The sequence below is a fragment of the Penicillium macrosclerotiorum genome (genome assembly GCF_028827735.1).
Source record: "Penicillium macrosclerotiorum strain IBT 26536 chromosome Unknown utg000008l_segment0_segment0, whole genome shotgun sequence".
Taxonomy (NCBI): domain Eukaryota; kingdom Fungi; phylum Ascomycota; class Eurotiomycetes; order Eurotiales; family Aspergillaceae; genus Penicillium; species Penicillium macrosclerotiorum.
Window position 1 is genome coordinate 1,126,943 of NW_026643087.1, and position 17,754 is coordinate 1,144,696.

At 49.9% G+C, this 17,754-nt stretch overlaps 7 protein-coding genes across 7 annotated transcripts; 3 read left to right on the forward strand and 4 right to left on the reverse strand.

Moving 5' to 3' along the window:
• Positions 1–331: 331 nt before the first annotated feature.
• N7462_008610 (uncharacterized protein) lies at positions 332–2,260 on the forward strand (the record flags this gene model as incomplete). Its single annotated transcript, XM_057080325.1, has 4 exons — positions 332–539; positions 670–967; positions 1,070–1,223; positions 1,286–2,260. The coding sequence occupies 4 exons, from the start codon at positions 332–334 to the stop codon at positions 2,258–2,260; spliced, it is 1,635 nt and encodes a 544-aa protein (XP_056930653.1).
• Positions 2,261–2,787: 527 nt separating this feature from the next.
• Positions 2,788–3,873, forward strand: plyC (polysaccharide lyase family 1 protein; the record flags this gene model as incomplete). Its single annotated transcript, XM_057080326.1, has 1 exon — positions 2,788–3,873. One exon carries the CDS (start codon positions 2,788–2,790, stop codon positions 3,871–3,873), a length of 1,086 nt encoding a protein of 361 aa, XP_056930654.1.
• A 2,338-nt stretch (positions 3,874–6,211) lies between these two features.
• Positions 6,212–7,325, forward strand: N7462_008612 (putative nicotinamide N-methyltransferase; the record flags this gene model as incomplete). Its single annotated transcript, XM_057080327.1, has 2 exons — positions 6,212–6,710; positions 6,766–7,325. 2 exons carry the CDS (start codon positions 6,212–6,214, stop codon positions 7,323–7,325), a joined length of 1,059 nt encoding a protein of 352 aa, XP_056930655.1.
• An 848-nt stretch (positions 7,326–8,173) lies between these two features.
• Positions 8,174–8,494, reverse strand: N7462_008613 (uncharacterized protein; the record flags this gene model as incomplete). The annotated part of the gene is made up of 1 exon (XM_057080328.1): positions 8,174–8,494. The coding sequence occupies one exon, from the start codon at positions 8,492–8,494 to the stop codon at positions 8,174–8,176; it is 321 nt and encodes a 106-aa protein (XP_056930656.1).
• Positions 8,495–9,807: 1,313 nt separating this feature from the next.
• Positions 9,808–10,995, reverse strand: N7462_008614 (serine hydrolase domain-containing protein; the record flags this gene model as incomplete). Its single annotated transcript, XM_057080329.1, has 1 exon — positions 9,808–10,995. The coding sequence occupies one exon, from the start codon at positions 10,993–10,995 to the stop codon at positions 9,808–9,810; it is 1,188 nt and encodes a 395-aa protein (XP_056930657.1).
• A 1,378-nt stretch (positions 10,996–12,373) lies between these two features.
• N7462_008615 (uncharacterized protein) lies at positions 12,374–14,764 on the reverse strand (the record flags this gene model as incomplete). Its single annotated transcript, XM_057080330.1, has 2 exons — positions 12,374–12,577; positions 12,671–14,764. The coding sequence occupies 2 exons, from the start codon at positions 14,762–14,764 to the stop codon at positions 12,374–12,376; spliced, it is 2,298 nt and encodes a 765-aa protein (XP_056930658.1).
• Positions 14,765–15,584: 820 nt separating this feature from the next.
• N7462_008616 (ESCRT-II subunit protein VPS36) lies at positions 15,585–17,555 on the reverse strand (the record flags this gene model as incomplete). Its single annotated transcript, XM_057080331.1, has 3 exons — positions 15,585–17,192; positions 17,260–17,395; positions 17,455–17,555. The coding sequence occupies 3 exons, from the start codon at positions 17,553–17,555 to the stop codon at positions 15,585–15,587; spliced, it is 1,845 nt and encodes a 614-aa protein (XP_056930659.1).
• Positions 17,556–17,754: the final 199 nt, after the last annotated feature.

The following is a 17,754-nucleotide window of genomic DNA, read 5'->3' on the forward strand; positions in this document are numbered from 1 at the left end:
GAGAGACATACTAGATATCTTCTTGCTTGGATCTAGAAGAACATAGGCTGTGATGTTCTTTGTGGTTCTCCCGACTAAGCTGACCCTCGAGGCTGGAGAGACAACGGTGCCGGAGCCGCAGCTCTCACTTCCACCATCCGCTCGACAACATCAACAAAGCATCCATCCCCCTTCCACCTCATTTTACTTCTGGTCCCGCCACACATTCTCATCTTCAACCTCCAAATGCCATTGCCGTCCCTTAAAGGACATCGGATATCTCCCTCATGGTATCTTGCAAATTTCGTCCCAGCCGATGTTCCTCTGATAGACTAACCAGACAAAGCTGAACATGGCGAGCCTCTTTGAGTTCGCGCGAGAATCTGCCTCGGAAGTCTCAGCAGACCCGCATCTGGGCAACCCAGTGTTTACCGATGACTTGGCGATTGAGATGCGGCCCATCGAGTGCAATGCACAGAACATAACTGGCAAGGTCTTTCTGAACCGTCCGGTAGACAATCTCGTCCCGCCGCGGTTCCTCCATATGGCCCATCATACAAGTCAGTTTCTTCTGAACTAGATATTTTTCTCTATCAAATCCATGAATTTCCTTCGTGGTTCGCCTTCTCGAAACTGCTAGCCTCATCTCCAGGCCCGATCATACGCTGACATCAAATCCAACTGTTACAGCAACGGTCCAGAGAAAGCCTTGGATTTTCCGAGGCGGCGCTGAAGATGCCCGCAAAGTTAATATGGGCCGCTGGTCCAAGGTCGACATTCGATACCGAGGCGTGTTCAAGACACTGGCAAAAGTCCCGCGGTTCCAAAGAGGACTGTGGGAGGACGGCAGTGAGGACTGCCAGGACAAGCTGGATGAAGCTAAAGACCATACTCAGGACCAGGTGATCTACGCGCTACTAAATGAGCTCGGTGAGATGATGAATCTGAAAAGGGATACTGCGGCCAAAGATAGAGTGTTCTCTCTTGGGTGAGTGACATTGATCATGTCCACCATCGTCGACAGCGTTTTGTGATAAGCAATGGTGGATTGTGGATGAGGTGGCTCATTTGTTGACCTTCTTTCTCCTAGCGCCCGCCTTGTTTGTGTTCAGATGGAGTACTGGACGGGGTATCGAAAAAGATACAATGATGGACCAATGTCCTCCGGATTTCTCTCTCTCGCATGCGACCCGGACCCATTACCGTCTATTCCCATTGTCCCCGTGTCCACAGTAAGATACCCCGTTACAATCTTTGAATAACAATTAGAAAAGAACATCTCAATCAGAATCTAACATCTCCCTAGACAACCATCGAAGAGTCCCTCCAATCCTCGCTCTCCGGCAAGTTCAAGCTCATGCTCGGCCAGCTACTCCGCCATGTGAAATCCCTCTCCCTCTCACACCCGGGAGACAAAATCCCCGACCAGGAGATTTTCCTCATCGGTCTACATGGCTCGCGCATGCACCTCCTGCGCGGTTTCTTCCCCGGCCAAAAGCTGTCTAGTCTGTGGTGCCAACGTGAAATCACCATGCCCATCCCCACCCTCTCCGCAGAGCAGCACCTGTCTCCGTCATCCCCGTCCCAATCCCCGACGGTCCCAACCACAGCGCACATTGAGCACTTCAGAGAAAGCAGCAGCAGCCCCGACAACGACGGTGCCCCGTGCTGGGGGCGGACTCGAAGCCGCCGCGGCAGTGATCGCTTCTACACGGCCGAGAACATTGAGCGTCTGCGCCGCCACTTCGAAGCTACTCGGTTGTCGATGCTGGACCACGAGCCAGATCTGCATACATTTCGGGTGCTAGGCACACGCGAGTATGATCTGTGGCGGCGCGGCGACTTTGCCCATGCGGTCCATATGCTCGTCGCATTGCAGATGTATCTACTCAGCGGCGAGGCGCAGTGCGGGATTCTACAGGAGCTGTTTGCACAGCATCCGGCGCCCGCGGAGGGTGGAGAAGCTAAGGGCGCTAATCGTGAGGTTGGGGAGGAAGGCCGTAAGCACAGTCAGGATGAATTTTTGCAGGGGGAGTCTGGGGTGGGAGATGATGCCGGAGAGGAGGGGGGTGGGGGGAACTGCGAAGAGGGGATGCAGACGGCGGAACCTGGCGAGAACTCAGGATTGAGGGGCCCGAAACATTCGAGGTGGGATGTTTGGCAGCAGACTGGGAATCAACAGGAGGGAGGACACAGGGACCCGGACGCGAACAAGGCCGGACATGATGGAGATGGGAAGGAGACGCGGGAGAGGTTGCATCAGGGCGACTCGGATATATGACCGATCTACCCGAACAAGGGTCGAATACATGTATCATTAAATCTGACGAGCTCACGAATTCATATCGAAGTATCTAATCGACTTGATGGGGTCCTCGTAGATATGGAAATATCAAATCCACTCCTCTGGCCCGTCAGTCCAATGCTTGATCTGCAGCCATTGAATATTCCGGGGACGGAACGAGGTCCTTGCAGAAAACAAATCGCCCTGGGGGTCCGGGCGAAAAGTACCACCAATCCAATGCATCGATTTTATGCTTGTTTCATCGAATGAGCGGGGTTCTCGCCTCTTTTAGGTGTGCTCCATGTCTAAATTGGCGAATATTGGTGGACAAACGCTGCCATGTTTGACGAAACATCAATCTCCCCGCCCAAGCGTCACACCATACTTTCTTCAATATTCCGGCGCGGTCATGGCGGCGCCGAGCAAAGCTTGTCTTTCATAATGTATATATGCCTATCTTGGCTCCTGGCTCCTTGTTTGGGAGCTGCTCGAACGAGGCAGTGACTTCTCTCGTTGATGCTGCAATGTCTTTTCTTAAAGCGACTCTTATTGTGGCTGCGCTGTCACCTGCAGTCGCCGCACTTGCATTTGATGGCGCCGTTGGGTTCGGCTCTATAGCCACCGGCGGCAGTGGAGGAACCACCGTCACAGTGACGACCCTGGCGGATTCAGGAACAGGCTCCTTCCGGGAGGCCGTGAGCAAATCGAACCGAATCATCGAGTTCAGCGTCAGTGGCTACATCGAGCTCGAGTCGGCCATCTCCTTGTCCAGCGACCTGACCATCAACGGACAAACAGCGCCGGGCAATGGAATCGGGATCATGGGCGCCGAAGTGTCCGCAAGCGACAAGAGCAACATTATCATTCGAAACCTGCGGATGCGACAGGGCACCCTCGATTCCGACACGGGCCACAGCGCGTTCAACATGGGCGATGCCTCGAACGTCATCCTGGACCATTGCTCCATCGAGTACGGCCAATGGGACTCGATTGATGCCGTTGGCGCCGTCAACATCACCGTTTCCAACTCGATCATCGCTGTGCCAATTGGACAACAGTTCGGCGCGCATGTCGAGACGGGCCCGTCGACGTTCTACCGCAACCTTTGGGTCAGCGCGCATAACCGGCAGCCCTTGTCCAAGGATGACACGCAGTATATTAACAACGTCGTTTACAATTATCAGGCGGCGTATACATCTGCGAACACGGGCGGGTACTTCTCGCATGACATCATCGGCAATTATTTCATTACGGGTCCGAGTACGACGACGGCGAAAAACGCGTTCTATCAGATGAACGCCAAGCAGAGCGTCTATGCGTCAGGGAACTATCTAGATGACAATGAGGACGGCGAGCTGAATGGTAGTTCCTACAACTCTGTGGGCTCTGCAACGGTGCTGTCGGAGCCCTGGGCATCGGACTCGTCTAGCCTGGCTACTCTCTCGGCGGAGGAGGCGGTCGCGTATGTCCTGAGTAATGCGGGCGCGACTCCTCGAGACGAACTAGATACCTATGTTGTTGGTCTAGTTGAGTCATATGGAACCAAGGGGGCGTTGTATAAGAGCCAGGATGATACAGGTGTCTCCAATGGCGGCTATGGGACTCTTTGATTGGGTTTGCCTAGAGTGACAATTTTATGCTGGCAGGCATATGCATATCATATAGATTATATATAGTATGTGTTGCCAGGTTGAGATGAATTATTTGCCTATTTCTATTATTACTGCCCCGATTCGTGACTTTATATATATTTTTTGACTTTCCCAACTCTCCCCGATGAATCCAAGCACACTTTTCCCCCTGGCAAAATCTAGTTGGTAAAAGTGAGGGCCCCCTCAGCCACTCTGGGATGGTAGTAAGTTAATGTGGGAGATTGCCCACTATTATGATGATGGCTTAAAGTGCTCTCAAACAGTCCCATGAAGCCAATCTAGCCCGGTCCATGGATAAGTAAAGTTCTCTTTAATGTAAATAATTTATGTGACCACCAATTGTGGAGAATAGGGCTTCTAATCCCATTGAGCCGTACTGGAGTCGGTCCAAATTCTTCGGGGTCATAAAACAAAAAATTGTCCGATTCACCATTGTCAGGCAATGTAGCAAAGTGGTTACTGCGGTTGACTCGAACTAATCCGATATCAACTCCCTTCGGGGGCGTAGGTTCGAATCCTGCCATTGTCGCTTGATTTTTTTTAATGAATTTTTGTCGCGCGCACAAGGTGCGAAGAGTATTGCGTTTCGACCACTCTCTCATATTTGACTGGATTTTTGTGGTGATTATCACACCAAAAAAATCTCATCGACGAATATTTTCACGATTTTTGTGGCAACTACAGCTTCCGAACGACGTCAAATTGTGATGGGGTTATAAATTAAAAAAATGGCCCGATGACCATTAGCTGGCAATGTAGCAAAGTGGTTACTGCGGTTGACTCGAATCTTTCCGATATCAACTCCCTTCGGGGGCGTAGGTTCGAATCCTGCCATTGTCGTGCAATTATTTTTTTCTAAAATTTGTGGCGATACACGGCGCGTGGAGGATAATACATTCCTCCCGCCTATTTCGAACTTTGAGCATTAGTTATGCCACTGACTGGCAGTTTACTAATTGGACAGACGATTGCAAGCGAATTCCTGTTGTCATATGTTTTCGTTACTCTTGTTGTTACCCTTTAAGCTGGGTTAGATGACCCTCAGCACCTTCCTAGCTAGGCTTAGACAGAACCAATAAGATCACCTTTACATCTCCTGACACTGTCACACTTGTCCTGATCTTTTGTCTGTACACATTATCTTTGATCTTGCCACCTTGCTCAAGGTCTCAGCGCCCGAGAACTGGATGGAAAACCAGAGAAACATCCTAGAACAATTCATAGCCCTTACTTGTCCAACTACGCCTGGAGAACGGAATGTCCAGTTTTTCGTCTATGCCATTTCTTGTCGGACCGATCACGTGACCGACAGGGATGCATCCCCAATTGGGTGTCGAGACAAGGGCATTGTTTGTCTATCAACCGGGGCCGTAAGGCGGAGAGGAATTCTGCAAGGATATGGCTATATCGGGCAAAACACACCACAACGATAAAATGTTCAGATCGCTCAATGGACTATCCAGCAACAGGACTCATCCCATCATAGGATTACACCGATCCCGTCCCATGATAATATGGACTATGTATGTAAGAACAGTCCGTCTAGCGATACTGTACTTAGGTCTTCCCGTTCAATTCATACATAGTCACCTTGGAGCTAACACCTTGGGGCTACCTTCAGTGTTTCATATACTTACTTTATGATGAGGATAGACCACCAACTAAAAGGACTATTAGTGATTACCCCGTGATCACTCACTTTCTGACAAGGCAGTCTCAACCCGGCAACGTTCATTGGTTCTCTCTGGTGACCCTAGCCTGTGTAAGACCTAACCAAGCGGTGATATCACGGTTGCGAGATACAGACCATTGAGAGGCACGTGCGGACGTACTTAGCACGTCAGCTAGTTAGCAGTGCGTGACATTCAATTCATGGACTTTGAACGTAGGTAGGAAATTACATCGGTGTCTAAATTGGGGGCCATACAGCAGTCATATACACTATCAGGGTCGCCCTTAGGCGCTTATCTTTACAGGCTTATATTTACAGGAAGAAGATCCCGAACCACGAGTAGAGTACGGTCAGTGGAGCCGTGAATAAATTTGAGTGCCCCACTGCAGTCAGAAATTACACACTGTCCTTCTGGCAATGTGCCACTTCACCACACCCTGAAATAGATTCAAATATATTCGACTCTCTTCTTCTCTCCGGCTGTCTTCGCCGCCTAATAACCGGAAAACACTATTTGATAGTGCTGAAACCTGCCATTAGCATCTTCTGCGGCTTTCCTTCCAACGAAACAGTCCAAGAGACGTCGGCAAGGAATAGCCTTTCTTCAGCGAAGCGGGGTATACCATGCTGCATTCTCGTCTTCGGCCAGCTGCCCGTGGCAACCCCACTGCAGCCAGTCACACGAGGCCTACGGCCCTAGCGCCAGAATTCGACGATGCAAATGAGAGTTCAGATCCTGAAGAGTCCCAAGAAGACCTCTTCAGTGCGTTTCTGCCTCATCTCTTTCCCGATGATGCACCCTCGTTCCACGGTGATCCCGGGCAGCGCCTGATCTATACGTCCCCGCGCTATGGCGAGCTAGAAATCATGGTTCCATCCTATCCAGGCCAAACGAGAGATAATTCTGAAAAAGGGACAAATGGACCGGAAAAGAAGGATGAGGGTAATCAGGCCGAGGAGGGAAGGAAGCTGTTTGCGCATATTCTGTGGAGTGCGGGAATGGTGGTAGCAGAAGGTGTAGAGAATGCGGATTGTAAGGCGATGGAGAACGTGTCTGCTGCGCAAAAAGAGGCTTGTGAGGTTTGGTCTGTGCAGGGAGAAACGGTCTTGGAACTCGGCGCCGGTGAGTTTTCGCTGTGATACGAAATGGTCGATTCAACTCATGCATATCCACCTAGGCGCTGCTCTCCCCTCTCTTATTTGCGCACTCGCCAATGCCTCGCTGGTCGTCGCAACGGACCACCCTAGTTCGTCAGCTCTTAGCGGTGCAATTGATTTTAACGTAAGGCAGAACGTCCTCCGACATCAAACCTCACATCAGACCACTACCTCTATCCAGCCCCATGAATGGGGGACTCTCACAGACTCCTTTTCACAATCCCACAGGGGGGCTTTTACTCGCGTCATCGCCGCCGACTGCTTCTGGATGCGCTCGCAGCATGAGAACCTCGCGCGAACGATGCAGTGGTTCCTTGCACCGGGAGGCAGAGTCTGGTGTGTTGGCAGTTTCCACACGGGTCGGGCCATCGTGGCAGGCTTCTTTGAAACCGCACTCGAAAATGGCTTTGAGATGGAGCAAATTTTCGAGAGGGATTTAGTCGATAGGGATGAACAGGGCAGGGAGATCCGGCGGGAATGGGTTCCCCAACGGGAGGGCGAAGGTCCGGAGAATCGTCAGCGATGGTGTGTGATTGCGGTTCTGAAGCGGAGAGAGGAATACTGGAGGGACCTGGGCTGATGACCGGACCCGGGCTAGATACATATAGAGCTGTAGATAGTGTGTCAGCTGTTGCATAGGCGAGGAAACCTCTGAACAATCAATAGAGCTTAATCCTTTCGACCTTCGAAAGATATTAGTTGGAAAGACACTGAAAAAGGGACAAAGCAGTCAGGGTCAGACTTCACCAAATTCATAATATAAAGAACAGATATGAAAACTTCGGGACCAGATTGATTGCAATACTGCGATTCTTTCCCTTTTCTCCTCAAATACCACAACTTATCAAACAATATCGTCCCAATCTATATACTATCTCACTCATCATATCTTCTACAACCTCTCAATAACTGTTATGGAACAACCAAATGTATAATACTTGATGTTATTCGGGTCAACCTCGGATACGAATCGTATGCATGACGCACACACTCATTGAAATATGACGAAGTCAGACCCCATTTATCGTCATACGTTTGGCGAACAGTGCAATGACCACATCAAGATTAATGAAAAAGGAGAATACCGCTTTCTTCGAAATGAGTCTTTGAATTTTCGAACTCAGTCTTTGAACAGAATCTTTGAAGATTCGGTTATTTGAATATTTCACCCTTATGATTTCCCCCGATTCCATAATGATTCAATATTGATATAATTTTTTTCCTTACCTGACCAACAGGCCGCTGCCCTGCAAGTAGCACATCAACACTGTGAGGTTCTTATCGCTATGTGATTCTAAAAGCCCTAAGAGTATATGTATAAAAAACTATCAATAGCTATAGTGCATTAAAAATTACTAGAGAAAACTAACCCCGTGGCCTCCCTACTCAAAATTGTTTCCTACGCTCACAACTATCTATCCCTAAGACTTAGTATTCCCATGGCTTATTCTCAGTGTCAGAAAGCTTCGCTTGTAGGCGTTCTTGCTCCTCATTCGGACGTGGCTTATCTGTGGAATTCTGTGACCTTTGGTCGACATTCGAAGGTACTGGTAAGAGGCCCTTCCCCACAATGCGTTGCTCCTCTGTAGGCTGTCGGGGATCGGACGTTTCGTCGACATTTGAGACTAGTAACGAGAGCTTGCTCGCTGCAAGAAGGTCTTCGATGTTGGTGCTTCCACTCGGGGCAAGCCCACCACAATCTTCAAAATCCCTCAAGACCTTGTCAATTATCTCCCCCTGACCACTCATGTGTAGGAAATTTCCAATGGAAGCGTGGAGTTCGAGAAGTTTGGGATGCGGAAGTTCCCAACTTCCTTTGTGAGCTCGAAACTTGACGAGCCGGTTCCTGGGTAAACTCTCTATCGACCTTGTTGCACATCTTGGGAAGGTCTTGATTCGATATTGGTGAGCAATTCCGGTTGCCTCAAAAATAAGGTTGAACTGCCCAAATTCCTCGTGAATTAAGACGTCTAGCATCATAATATTCCTTTCTGAATTAATCTGTTCTGAGGTAAAGGATATTTGGCGAAGAGCTGGAAAATAGCGCCTAAGGTTGACCCAAATCTTTGCATGTCTATTGACAGCCTCGCTGCAATTAGTGTCGAAGGACCCAAGAGCAAATGGAATAATATGTGCTGCATTAAGACGAGCTGTTTTCGCGTTTTGTGGATAGGGGTGATTTAGACTATAATACCCTGATGCAACACATTTGTTGCTATCTCTTTCTAAGCAGTGGGATCGGAGTTGCGACTGAACGCTTCTGCTGATAGAATCGATTCCTTGGCTCTTAAGATCCTCAATTGAATCTTCAACACCAGAACGCGGGGAAGGACTGATTTCAGTAGGTGTCTTTCCACCCTGTGCTTTTAGAGGAATCAACAGCCCGGTTCTGATACTTCGGACTAGTTACCGAAGCTTCTCATTATCTGCACACTCTGTAACGTCCTCTACCAGATTTCCTTTTCCTTCAAAAGGAAGGGCCTTGAAGAAGTTATAGAGGAACTCCTTGGTTTTATCTGTAGGTGCAAGTAGAGTGTAACTTCGCAGCTTTTGATCCAGCTCTTAGGCTTTAGATATTATAATAGTTCTAGTAAAATGAAGGTAAAATGAAAGTAAAATGAAAGTAAAATGAAGGTAAAATGAAGGTAAAATGAAAGTAAAATGAAGGTAAAATGAAGGTAAAATGAAGGTAAAATGAAGGTAAAATGAAGGTAAAATGAAGGTAAAATGAAGGTAAAATGAAGGTAAAATGAAGGTAAAATGAAGGTAAAATGAAGGTAAAATGAAGGTAAAATAAAGGTAAAATAAAGATAAAATGAAGATAAAATGAAGATAAAATGAAGATAAAATGAAGATAAAATGAAGATAAAATGAAGATAAAATGAAGATAAAATAAAGATAAAATGAAGGTAAAAGACACTATCTATGGGAGTTGCTGTAATCGCAGTGACAGTGGAAGGTCGGATTTCCATATCAATATTGACACAAACATAATCTCCAACATCCAAGTATACCCAGCTAGTACCAACAGCTGGATTCCACCTGTAGAGATAAATGAATACTCATATTCGGGATGCTCTTGATATTTTCAAGCATTCATAGATCGTCGTAACATAATCCGCCGTACGGTCCGTAGCTCCAAAACCCGCGCCCATGCGATTCATAGTGTATGTGATGGTCATTTGGTTATCAAGATCCATCATTCCGATAGAACCACCCCAGCCAGTCCAGTAGCAAACCCGCCCATCTAGCATCCATTCAATTTCAGTTCCCTCAGCCTCCGGCATGGGCAATCCAAACCCGATACCGAACCGAACTGGCCGATTGGTGACCACATCCAGACCATTTGCTTGTACCCGGAAAATTTGATCAATTGTAGATGGCGATAGAAATTGTTGACCATCAACTGTCCCATTTAAAGACACAATTGACAAAATTCGATTGAGAGCACGGGCATTGCTGAATCCACCCGCGGCACCCATCCCAGCTAGACGAAAGCCTGGCGTGGCTGGCTCCTGAACATCGGGAGAGCCACTCATAATAACGCGCATAAACATGCCTTCTGGATTAAGGAGTTCTTTTTTCAATGGTGGGGGTGGCGTTAGTTCCGCAATCCGCCCCCATTCGGACTCTGGAACCCCAAGGTAAAAATCCGCCTCTCGAGGAACAGCAAGCTCTTCCCGTATAAGCTGTATCAGGGGTTTTCCTGATACACGGCGCACAAGTCCGTCAAGAATATATCCGAAGGTAAAAGTCTCATAGCCAAATTGTGAGCCTGGTTTCCACCAAGGAGATTGGTTAACGAGTTTATCTGCTGCAGCGGGAATATCGTACAGCTCTTCAGTCTCGAGATGCGTAGGCCACCCTGGAAAGCCGGATGTATGGCTCAGCAGATGACGAACAAGAACATCATTCCGGCCATCACCGGCAAATTCGGGCCAATACTTGGTGACAGGTGCGTCAACATCTAAGAGACCGCGATCAACCAGCAATAATACGGCTAAAGCAGTCACTGTCTTGGTTGTTGACCAGATGGGCCCGATGGTGTCCTCAGTCCACGGCTTGGTTCTCTTTTCATCCTTATAGCCTCCCCAGAGGTCGACAACGGACTTTCCAGCAATGCTCACGTGAATAGAGCCACCGTTTTCGTGCCCGCTTGAGAGATGTTTTTCAAAGATTTGACGAAGAGGCTCGAATTGTGGATCACATTTACCATGAACAGGGACCTTAGAGCTCTGATCTGCAGACATTTTCGGAACAAATGACTTATACGATAGGTTTAGGGAAGATGAACTCTAGTTTTAAAAGTGCTCATACAGAAGATAGGGCATGGAATTCAAATTATGAATATTTACCTCAGTACGGAGTAGAGAGCGCAGCCTTGCCGGGATGCCCCACAATAGTGCCATCACTATTGTACCGCTAACCCGCAGATAGAAATTCGTTCGAGGGGCCGCAGATTACGACGACTGAGGACGTAGGTGAGTAGGGGTCAGAGTGGCCCGAGGGCGAGTTGGGGGGCCGGGATCTACCTACTACCAGCCAGGTTTGGTGGATATTGAGCATCCACGTCTACATCGCCCCCAACTCTTCCGGGTTGTGGGTGCGCCTCGCACTAACTTCCTATTTCACTCCAACATCCAACTTTTTGATTTCCTACTCACTAGTATTGAGCAATTACCACCGGAATCAAACCATAATCTACAGAAGAACCAACAGAAGATCGCTAGATATCTAAAGGAAGATCTTACACCAGAACAGAAACGAAGTCTAGATTTAATATTTCATCATAATAAGGTTGCAATATAAGACCTTACTATGGCAAACAGTACAATTCGACAGGCCTGGGCCGCACAACTACCACCTCAACGCTCAGTCAACAAAGGACAGGCCAATAAACCACTTTGCAATGCAGGAATCCATTATTTAGAGAGGCCAATTGGCATTTCTAATGACGCTCTTAGGCGATCGATTCCCAACCAGGAATTAGTGACTATATCCAACACTTCCACCGCGAACGCTAGAAATGAAGGGCCTTTCAGTTCTATTGGAGGAGCGATAAGTAGGGCGGATCTGAGTTCTGTCAGCAAGTTCCTAGATCTTTCTCTGTTGATTAACGTCTAGAAGATTATGGGTACTGCAGATTTAAGGTACGATTTAGAAGCATCTCCGCTATGAGGTGGCTACCCGCCAAGGCAACGGCGCGGAATAGTGGGTTACAGGATCAATTTGAGAAGATTATTATTGTAACGGGTCATTTATCAATCTAATGCCTAGGCCTGGCCTGTATGATATGATCTATCAGTTCCTCCAGAATATTCACTCGCCGTTAGTCACCACCTATATTGCACTTCTCCAACCTTTAGACAAATTGTATGTTGGCACAGCTCAATTGAATCAGTTTGGCTGTAGCCCTTCGCAAATAGAAAACAATGGGGGATAGTGGGGTATAATGTAGAGGAGAAGAATTGTGGCACCCGCCTCAATTCCAACCCAGAAAAGAAAATTCAACAACACAGGCGGGCGATCGAATCGAAACCGCCAAGAAGAGATATCAAGCCAAAAAAGACGTCAGGATGATTCTTTAAAGAACCTCCGAATGTGGAAGAAAAAAAAGTAGGGCGTTGATCACTCCCGATGCCTCCGCTCCATCTCAAAAGCCGTGAAACCGTCGATTCCTTGCCCATCTTTTCCGCCGTTCCGGAAATACTCAGTCACGGTGCCGATAGCATAGCATGATGCAGCAACCGAAGTGCCGGTAAGAACCATTCGACGAAAGACTCTGCGAGTCGAAGATTCGGTTATTCTTGACGAATTTGAAGGGCCGATCGGCTGAGTGTTGATGGGCCCAGAGATTGAGGGGGGGCTAAGTTGACCAGTTAGGACGGGAGGCGGTCTGAATAGACAGCTTCACTGCCTACTCACCTTGGGGGAGGACGGGTGGTATGGACGGGCGTGGGTGTCGACCGAGTCGTAAGAGTCATGACATAAATACTTGGCAATATCCGCGTGGACGTGAGAGGGAACAGAGTCCTGCGTAGAAACAGAGGCAGTGCTGGTGTTTTTGGGAGTTTTGGCGGCCTTTCTGAACACCAGGATGTCACCACCGCCGGTGGAAATCTCATAGCCATCTTGTTGCATCTGAGAGAAATAGGGCACAAATTTGGCTGGGTTGTGAAGACGGGAGAGAACTTCATGAGGTTGGGTAGTCTCGCTGGTGCCAAAGAATGCATCGGCCTCAGCGGTTGTTACCTTGGAGGTGGAAGAGTCGAACGCCAAAATACGGTAATCGGCTGAAGACCACTCCTGCTGTCCTGTAGAAAGGATCTGATGATGCTGAGACACAAAATCGCCGACACGATCTTCAGAGCCTTCAAAGTCGAGATCTTTGGCTGCTCGGATGGGCGCATCTGCATCAACATCGCTCTTAAGAGAAGCGTAGCGGGTGCGGATATCTCTAGCTTGCAAAGCACTCAGATCTTCGCTCTCACCACGTGTCTCGGCACTGACCATATCAGAGAGAAATTTGGCCTCGAGTTCACTTCCAGGAGCGCAGTCAATTGTCACATTGACCTTCTTGAGGTTAGCATCCTCTGCAGCTATGGTCGGCTGGGACTCTGCATTTTTAGCAGCTGCTGGGTTAGCAGCAAACATCGCCTCTAGCTCACTGCCCGGAGGACAGTCCACAGGAGACCCCAATGTCTGTTGCGGGGCAGCTGCCGATTCAGAGAGGATTTTTGCCTCCAGCTCACTACCAGGGGAGCAGTCGATGCTGTCAGCGGCAATCTCATTCTGGGCCTGAGTGTCAAGGCTTGGGAACTCGGAAGCGAACTTGGCTTCCAGTTCATTACCAGGAGGGCAGTCAACGGAAACGCCACTTGGCTGTCCCTTCAATCCCTTCGATGGGCGACTCTGATCCACGCGAGCAGCAGGGCTGGCGGTGAACAGTGCATCAAGTTCACTTCCAGGAGCACAATCTGTATTTCTGCCAACACGCAGGCCAGCATCTTTATCAAGCCGCTTGAGCGTCTCTGTGACTTGAAATATCTCAGCCTGAGGCTGCTGGGACGGTACCGACTCGGAAATGAACAGAGCCTCTAGTTCGCTACCTGGAGGGCAGGTGATATTGATGTTGGGCTTGTAGGCAGACTCTTTTGGCAACCCCGCTCCAGTCCGAATATCCTTGTAACTCGTGGGATTGGCCGTAAAGAGAACTTCGAGCTCACTTCCAGGGGGGCAATCAATGGACTGTGAGTTGAGTTTGGTCTGTTCGGAGTTGGTGACGCTCCCGGGTTGAAATTGTCCATCCTCGACTGTCGATGAATTCGAAGCGAGGTGAGCCTCGACTTCGCTTCCTGGAGGGCAGTCCGTATAGCCTCCAGCGTGCCCGCTCAAGGCCTGAGAGGAAGGACTTGGTGGCAGCGGTGCCATACGGCCACTGATTGGGTCGTATTGCAAAGCATCTCGGTTCTCTGATTGACTGGCCTGTGAGCGAGTGAAATTGAAATCTTGCAGATGTGCCTTCGCGGGATGGTCACTCATGAGTTTGTCGGCACCCATAAAGGTCCGCAAAAAGCCGGGCCAGACACCCTCTGAGTTGTGTACGTCTGGGAAATCATCCGGTCTACGGCTAAAAGCGGCACTGTAAGGATCCTTGGTCACATTCTTCTTCAGGTGTGCCATCCGGTGGTGCATCTGCGCCCGCTCGGCATCCCAGAAGCCCTGCTCTCGGCCAGCCGAGAGATCTGAGAAGCTGGAGCGAGATCGACTAAGCCCCCAGCCCCATGTAGAACTGGGGTCCCGGTGAGTAGTCGAGGGCCAGTCGTGGCGGGTCTCTCCTTTTCGACGGAGGTTGGCCTCTGGGTGTCGCTGGTATTTATCAATGCGTCGTGCAACTCGTTCCATCTTGTCACGGTTTGCTTGGCCGTTTCTCGCACAGCGCCATATACTTCGGCTCTGGGAGGCGTGTGCAACCACTAACTGAGAAAGGGCCGGGCGTGTAACACCTGGCGCAGCCATCGCGACAGAGAGGGCGACTGAAGAACTCATGGTAGTTGCTTATCGAAAAGCTGTATAGGGAGTGTGTCTGTGGACTCCGATGCCGGAATCAATTCACTCGGGAATATAGAGATCGGGCAGAGGATAATTCGCGTGGGGTCGATGGCTCCAGGACGCTGTCGATCATATCCACCCGAAACCGTAGGGGACCGGGGTAGCGGGGCTTGTGTTATTTGAGCTCCAGCCGATGCACTGGAAACCGTTCAAATAGGAGGGATTGAAAGAATTGAGAAGAAAGAGGAGGAGCAGAAGTATGAAATAGAGCAGGGGTAGTTGATGAGGAGATTAACGAACGAGTCGAGTAGGAGCAGGGGGGACGAGCAATACACATGTCACCATGAATGCCAGCAGGACCAGAGCACTCCGAAGCGGAGACAAGAGGCGGGATCACCGCGGGGTGCGCCAATCACAAGCCACACCCGCGCATCCCCCGCAAGTAACCCTGCTTAGGTCAGCCACGCTTGACGTCACGGCGATTCCTCTGGTTCCTTGTGCACCCGACATCTCCACTTGCAACCAACCACAACCCTGTCTCGATGCGATTTCCCAAGTGATGACCGGGTCCCAACGAATCATATCCATGCACTGCCTCTTACAGGAAGGCCAAGTTGAGTCAACGACCTCCTCCATCATTTGATAAGCAAGTCTCGCATTCTATCGTCATCGCGAATGAACCCGGCGGATCGTATCCCCTTTGGGGCAATTCGTTGTATGATTGGTCTCGGCCTCGCCCTGAGACCTCCCCCCCCTTCCTGCCTGTCCCCCTGCCATAATACCCTTCCTAAACCTCTACGGGTGATGAGACAACAATGTGGTTGCTCCAGAACCGTAAACCCTCAATCCCCTCTTCCCGGCACAGAACCCCGCGATCTTCGGCCATCTCTAGCTCCTCGGCAGCCACACCGACACTCCATTTAAATCGCTGCGCCGTTTCCTGTGCTGTTACGGCCCGACCGAACATCATCCAATCCCACGGAACCGGCTCATCTGGTGGGACTTGACGCAGCTCCGACATCCAATCCTGAAGTTGTCGGACGGTCTTCTCGTCGCTCCAGTCATATCGCTGAACCACCAACAGACCACTTTTGAAACGGCGCAAACGCACGGGTAACTTTAGCTTCTCCCATAATTCGGCTGCGCGTTGGAAATCCACCGGGCTGACCAGCTCTACGCCATTTCGGGACCGGTTGAACATAGCCCACAGGTCAATCAGACTCATGATGCCCCCTTCGCGTTGTAGAATCCCCTTCCGATCGTCTGTTAAATACTCGGCCAGGTTACGGGACAGCTCTGATAGATAAAGATTCTCAGATCCCGAGCTGAGCATGTCCTTGGTCGTTACCATTCCCAGGGCCGTAGCGGACTCGGAAAGCACCGCGTTGGTCTCAGCTGTACTTCCTTCATTGGCACTCATACCGGACTCGCGTGCCAGAGTCTCAGCCAAAGCAACAATCTGCTTAGCAGAGGCCATGAGGGCTTCAAGATCCTCAAAGGCATTGCCAATGATGAGTTGATTGTTCATACGGGTTTCAAGACCTCGTTGCTCCAGACCCGCAATCCCCGCAGCCGTAGCACGTGGGGCGGCTGGCTGGGGACTCGCCAAGGCAGTTAGGGTGGGCGTGCTCGACGCCGCAGTTCCCTGTGATGGCGGAGGCACTGGGGGGGCATTATGTAACAGCCATTTTCTTTGGATGAGAGCTCCTTTAAGTCGCTCAAGGAAAGTCTTCTCCCCGCCATCTCGGAAAGAAAGCTTGATATTATCCGTCACTTCTGTGTTGGTGATATGAGCATGGTTGAAGAATGGAGCGGGGGAATCAGCACGGCTACTGTCACCACCAGGGACTGACAGACTGATTGATGCCAATGGCGCACCACACATCTCGCACTCTATCAAGGACGGGTGGTTCACAAATGTGCATCGAGGGCATGGCACCGCTCCACCGGGTCCCTTCGCTGGAACTTGTCCACTTCCATTATTTTGTGGGATCCGATATTCTGTGGGCAGTGTATTTGAACCCGATGACTGTGATTCTTTGCTCGTCACCGCGCTGATTGCAGCTTTGAGTACGGTCGTGAAGGGCGGCTTGATACCGCATGCCAGACAAGGTGGCAAATGAGTCCCCGAGGTGGCTGTGGCAGGGTCAAAATTTGAAGGAACAGGGTTGGAAAATGAGCATATGGGACAGATCCATGTTGCATTGACTGGCTTTGGTGACTGGGACTGTTGCGGTATGGCGCTTTGGGGGCGAGGAGAGAGCGGTTGAGCTGGATGGAGAGTGGCTTGTTGTGATACAGCAGGACTGGAAGTTGCGCTTCGGGCCTTGTCGGTCTTTCCCTTGGGCAGCTTTGAATATATATTAATTTTTGGGGAGGATTTGAGAAAGCCGGCCTGGATCAAAGCCAGCGAGTTAGTAAGTCTATCGCAACGCATCCACTTGGCGCTGGGTACCTCCCACCTGGTATTCGGCTCGATCGATATCTTTTAGATCAATACCAACAGAGTACTTCCGAGGCTCATCAGCAGCCACATAGCACACTCGGTGGGATGTCAGATAGGCATGGCCGTCTTGGAAATTGGAAATCTTGTACTTTCTTGGATTCGGACCCCGTATCAGTACATGGCGCCGCTCGTATGCAGGACAGTCACTTACCCCTCATATAGTCCAACCGCATCTTGAACAAAGAGGAGAGTCTCGTCTGGCAAGAGCAATGGTCTCAATGCCGTGGTCAGATCCAACGGCTTGAAAAACATTTAGATTCGGTGCAGGCGACATGTCCTTTCGAGGGGCATGTGAGCTGTCACGATAACGATAAACCGGGGCAGGGCCGTCGGAGAAAGGAAGTTCCGGAAGCAAAGTAAGCGAGTTGCGAGTCCCCCCGTTGACCTTGTGGGATTCCTCCTCTCTAGAAACGTCAAATATCAACCTCTACGGGACTCCATCCTCAACTTC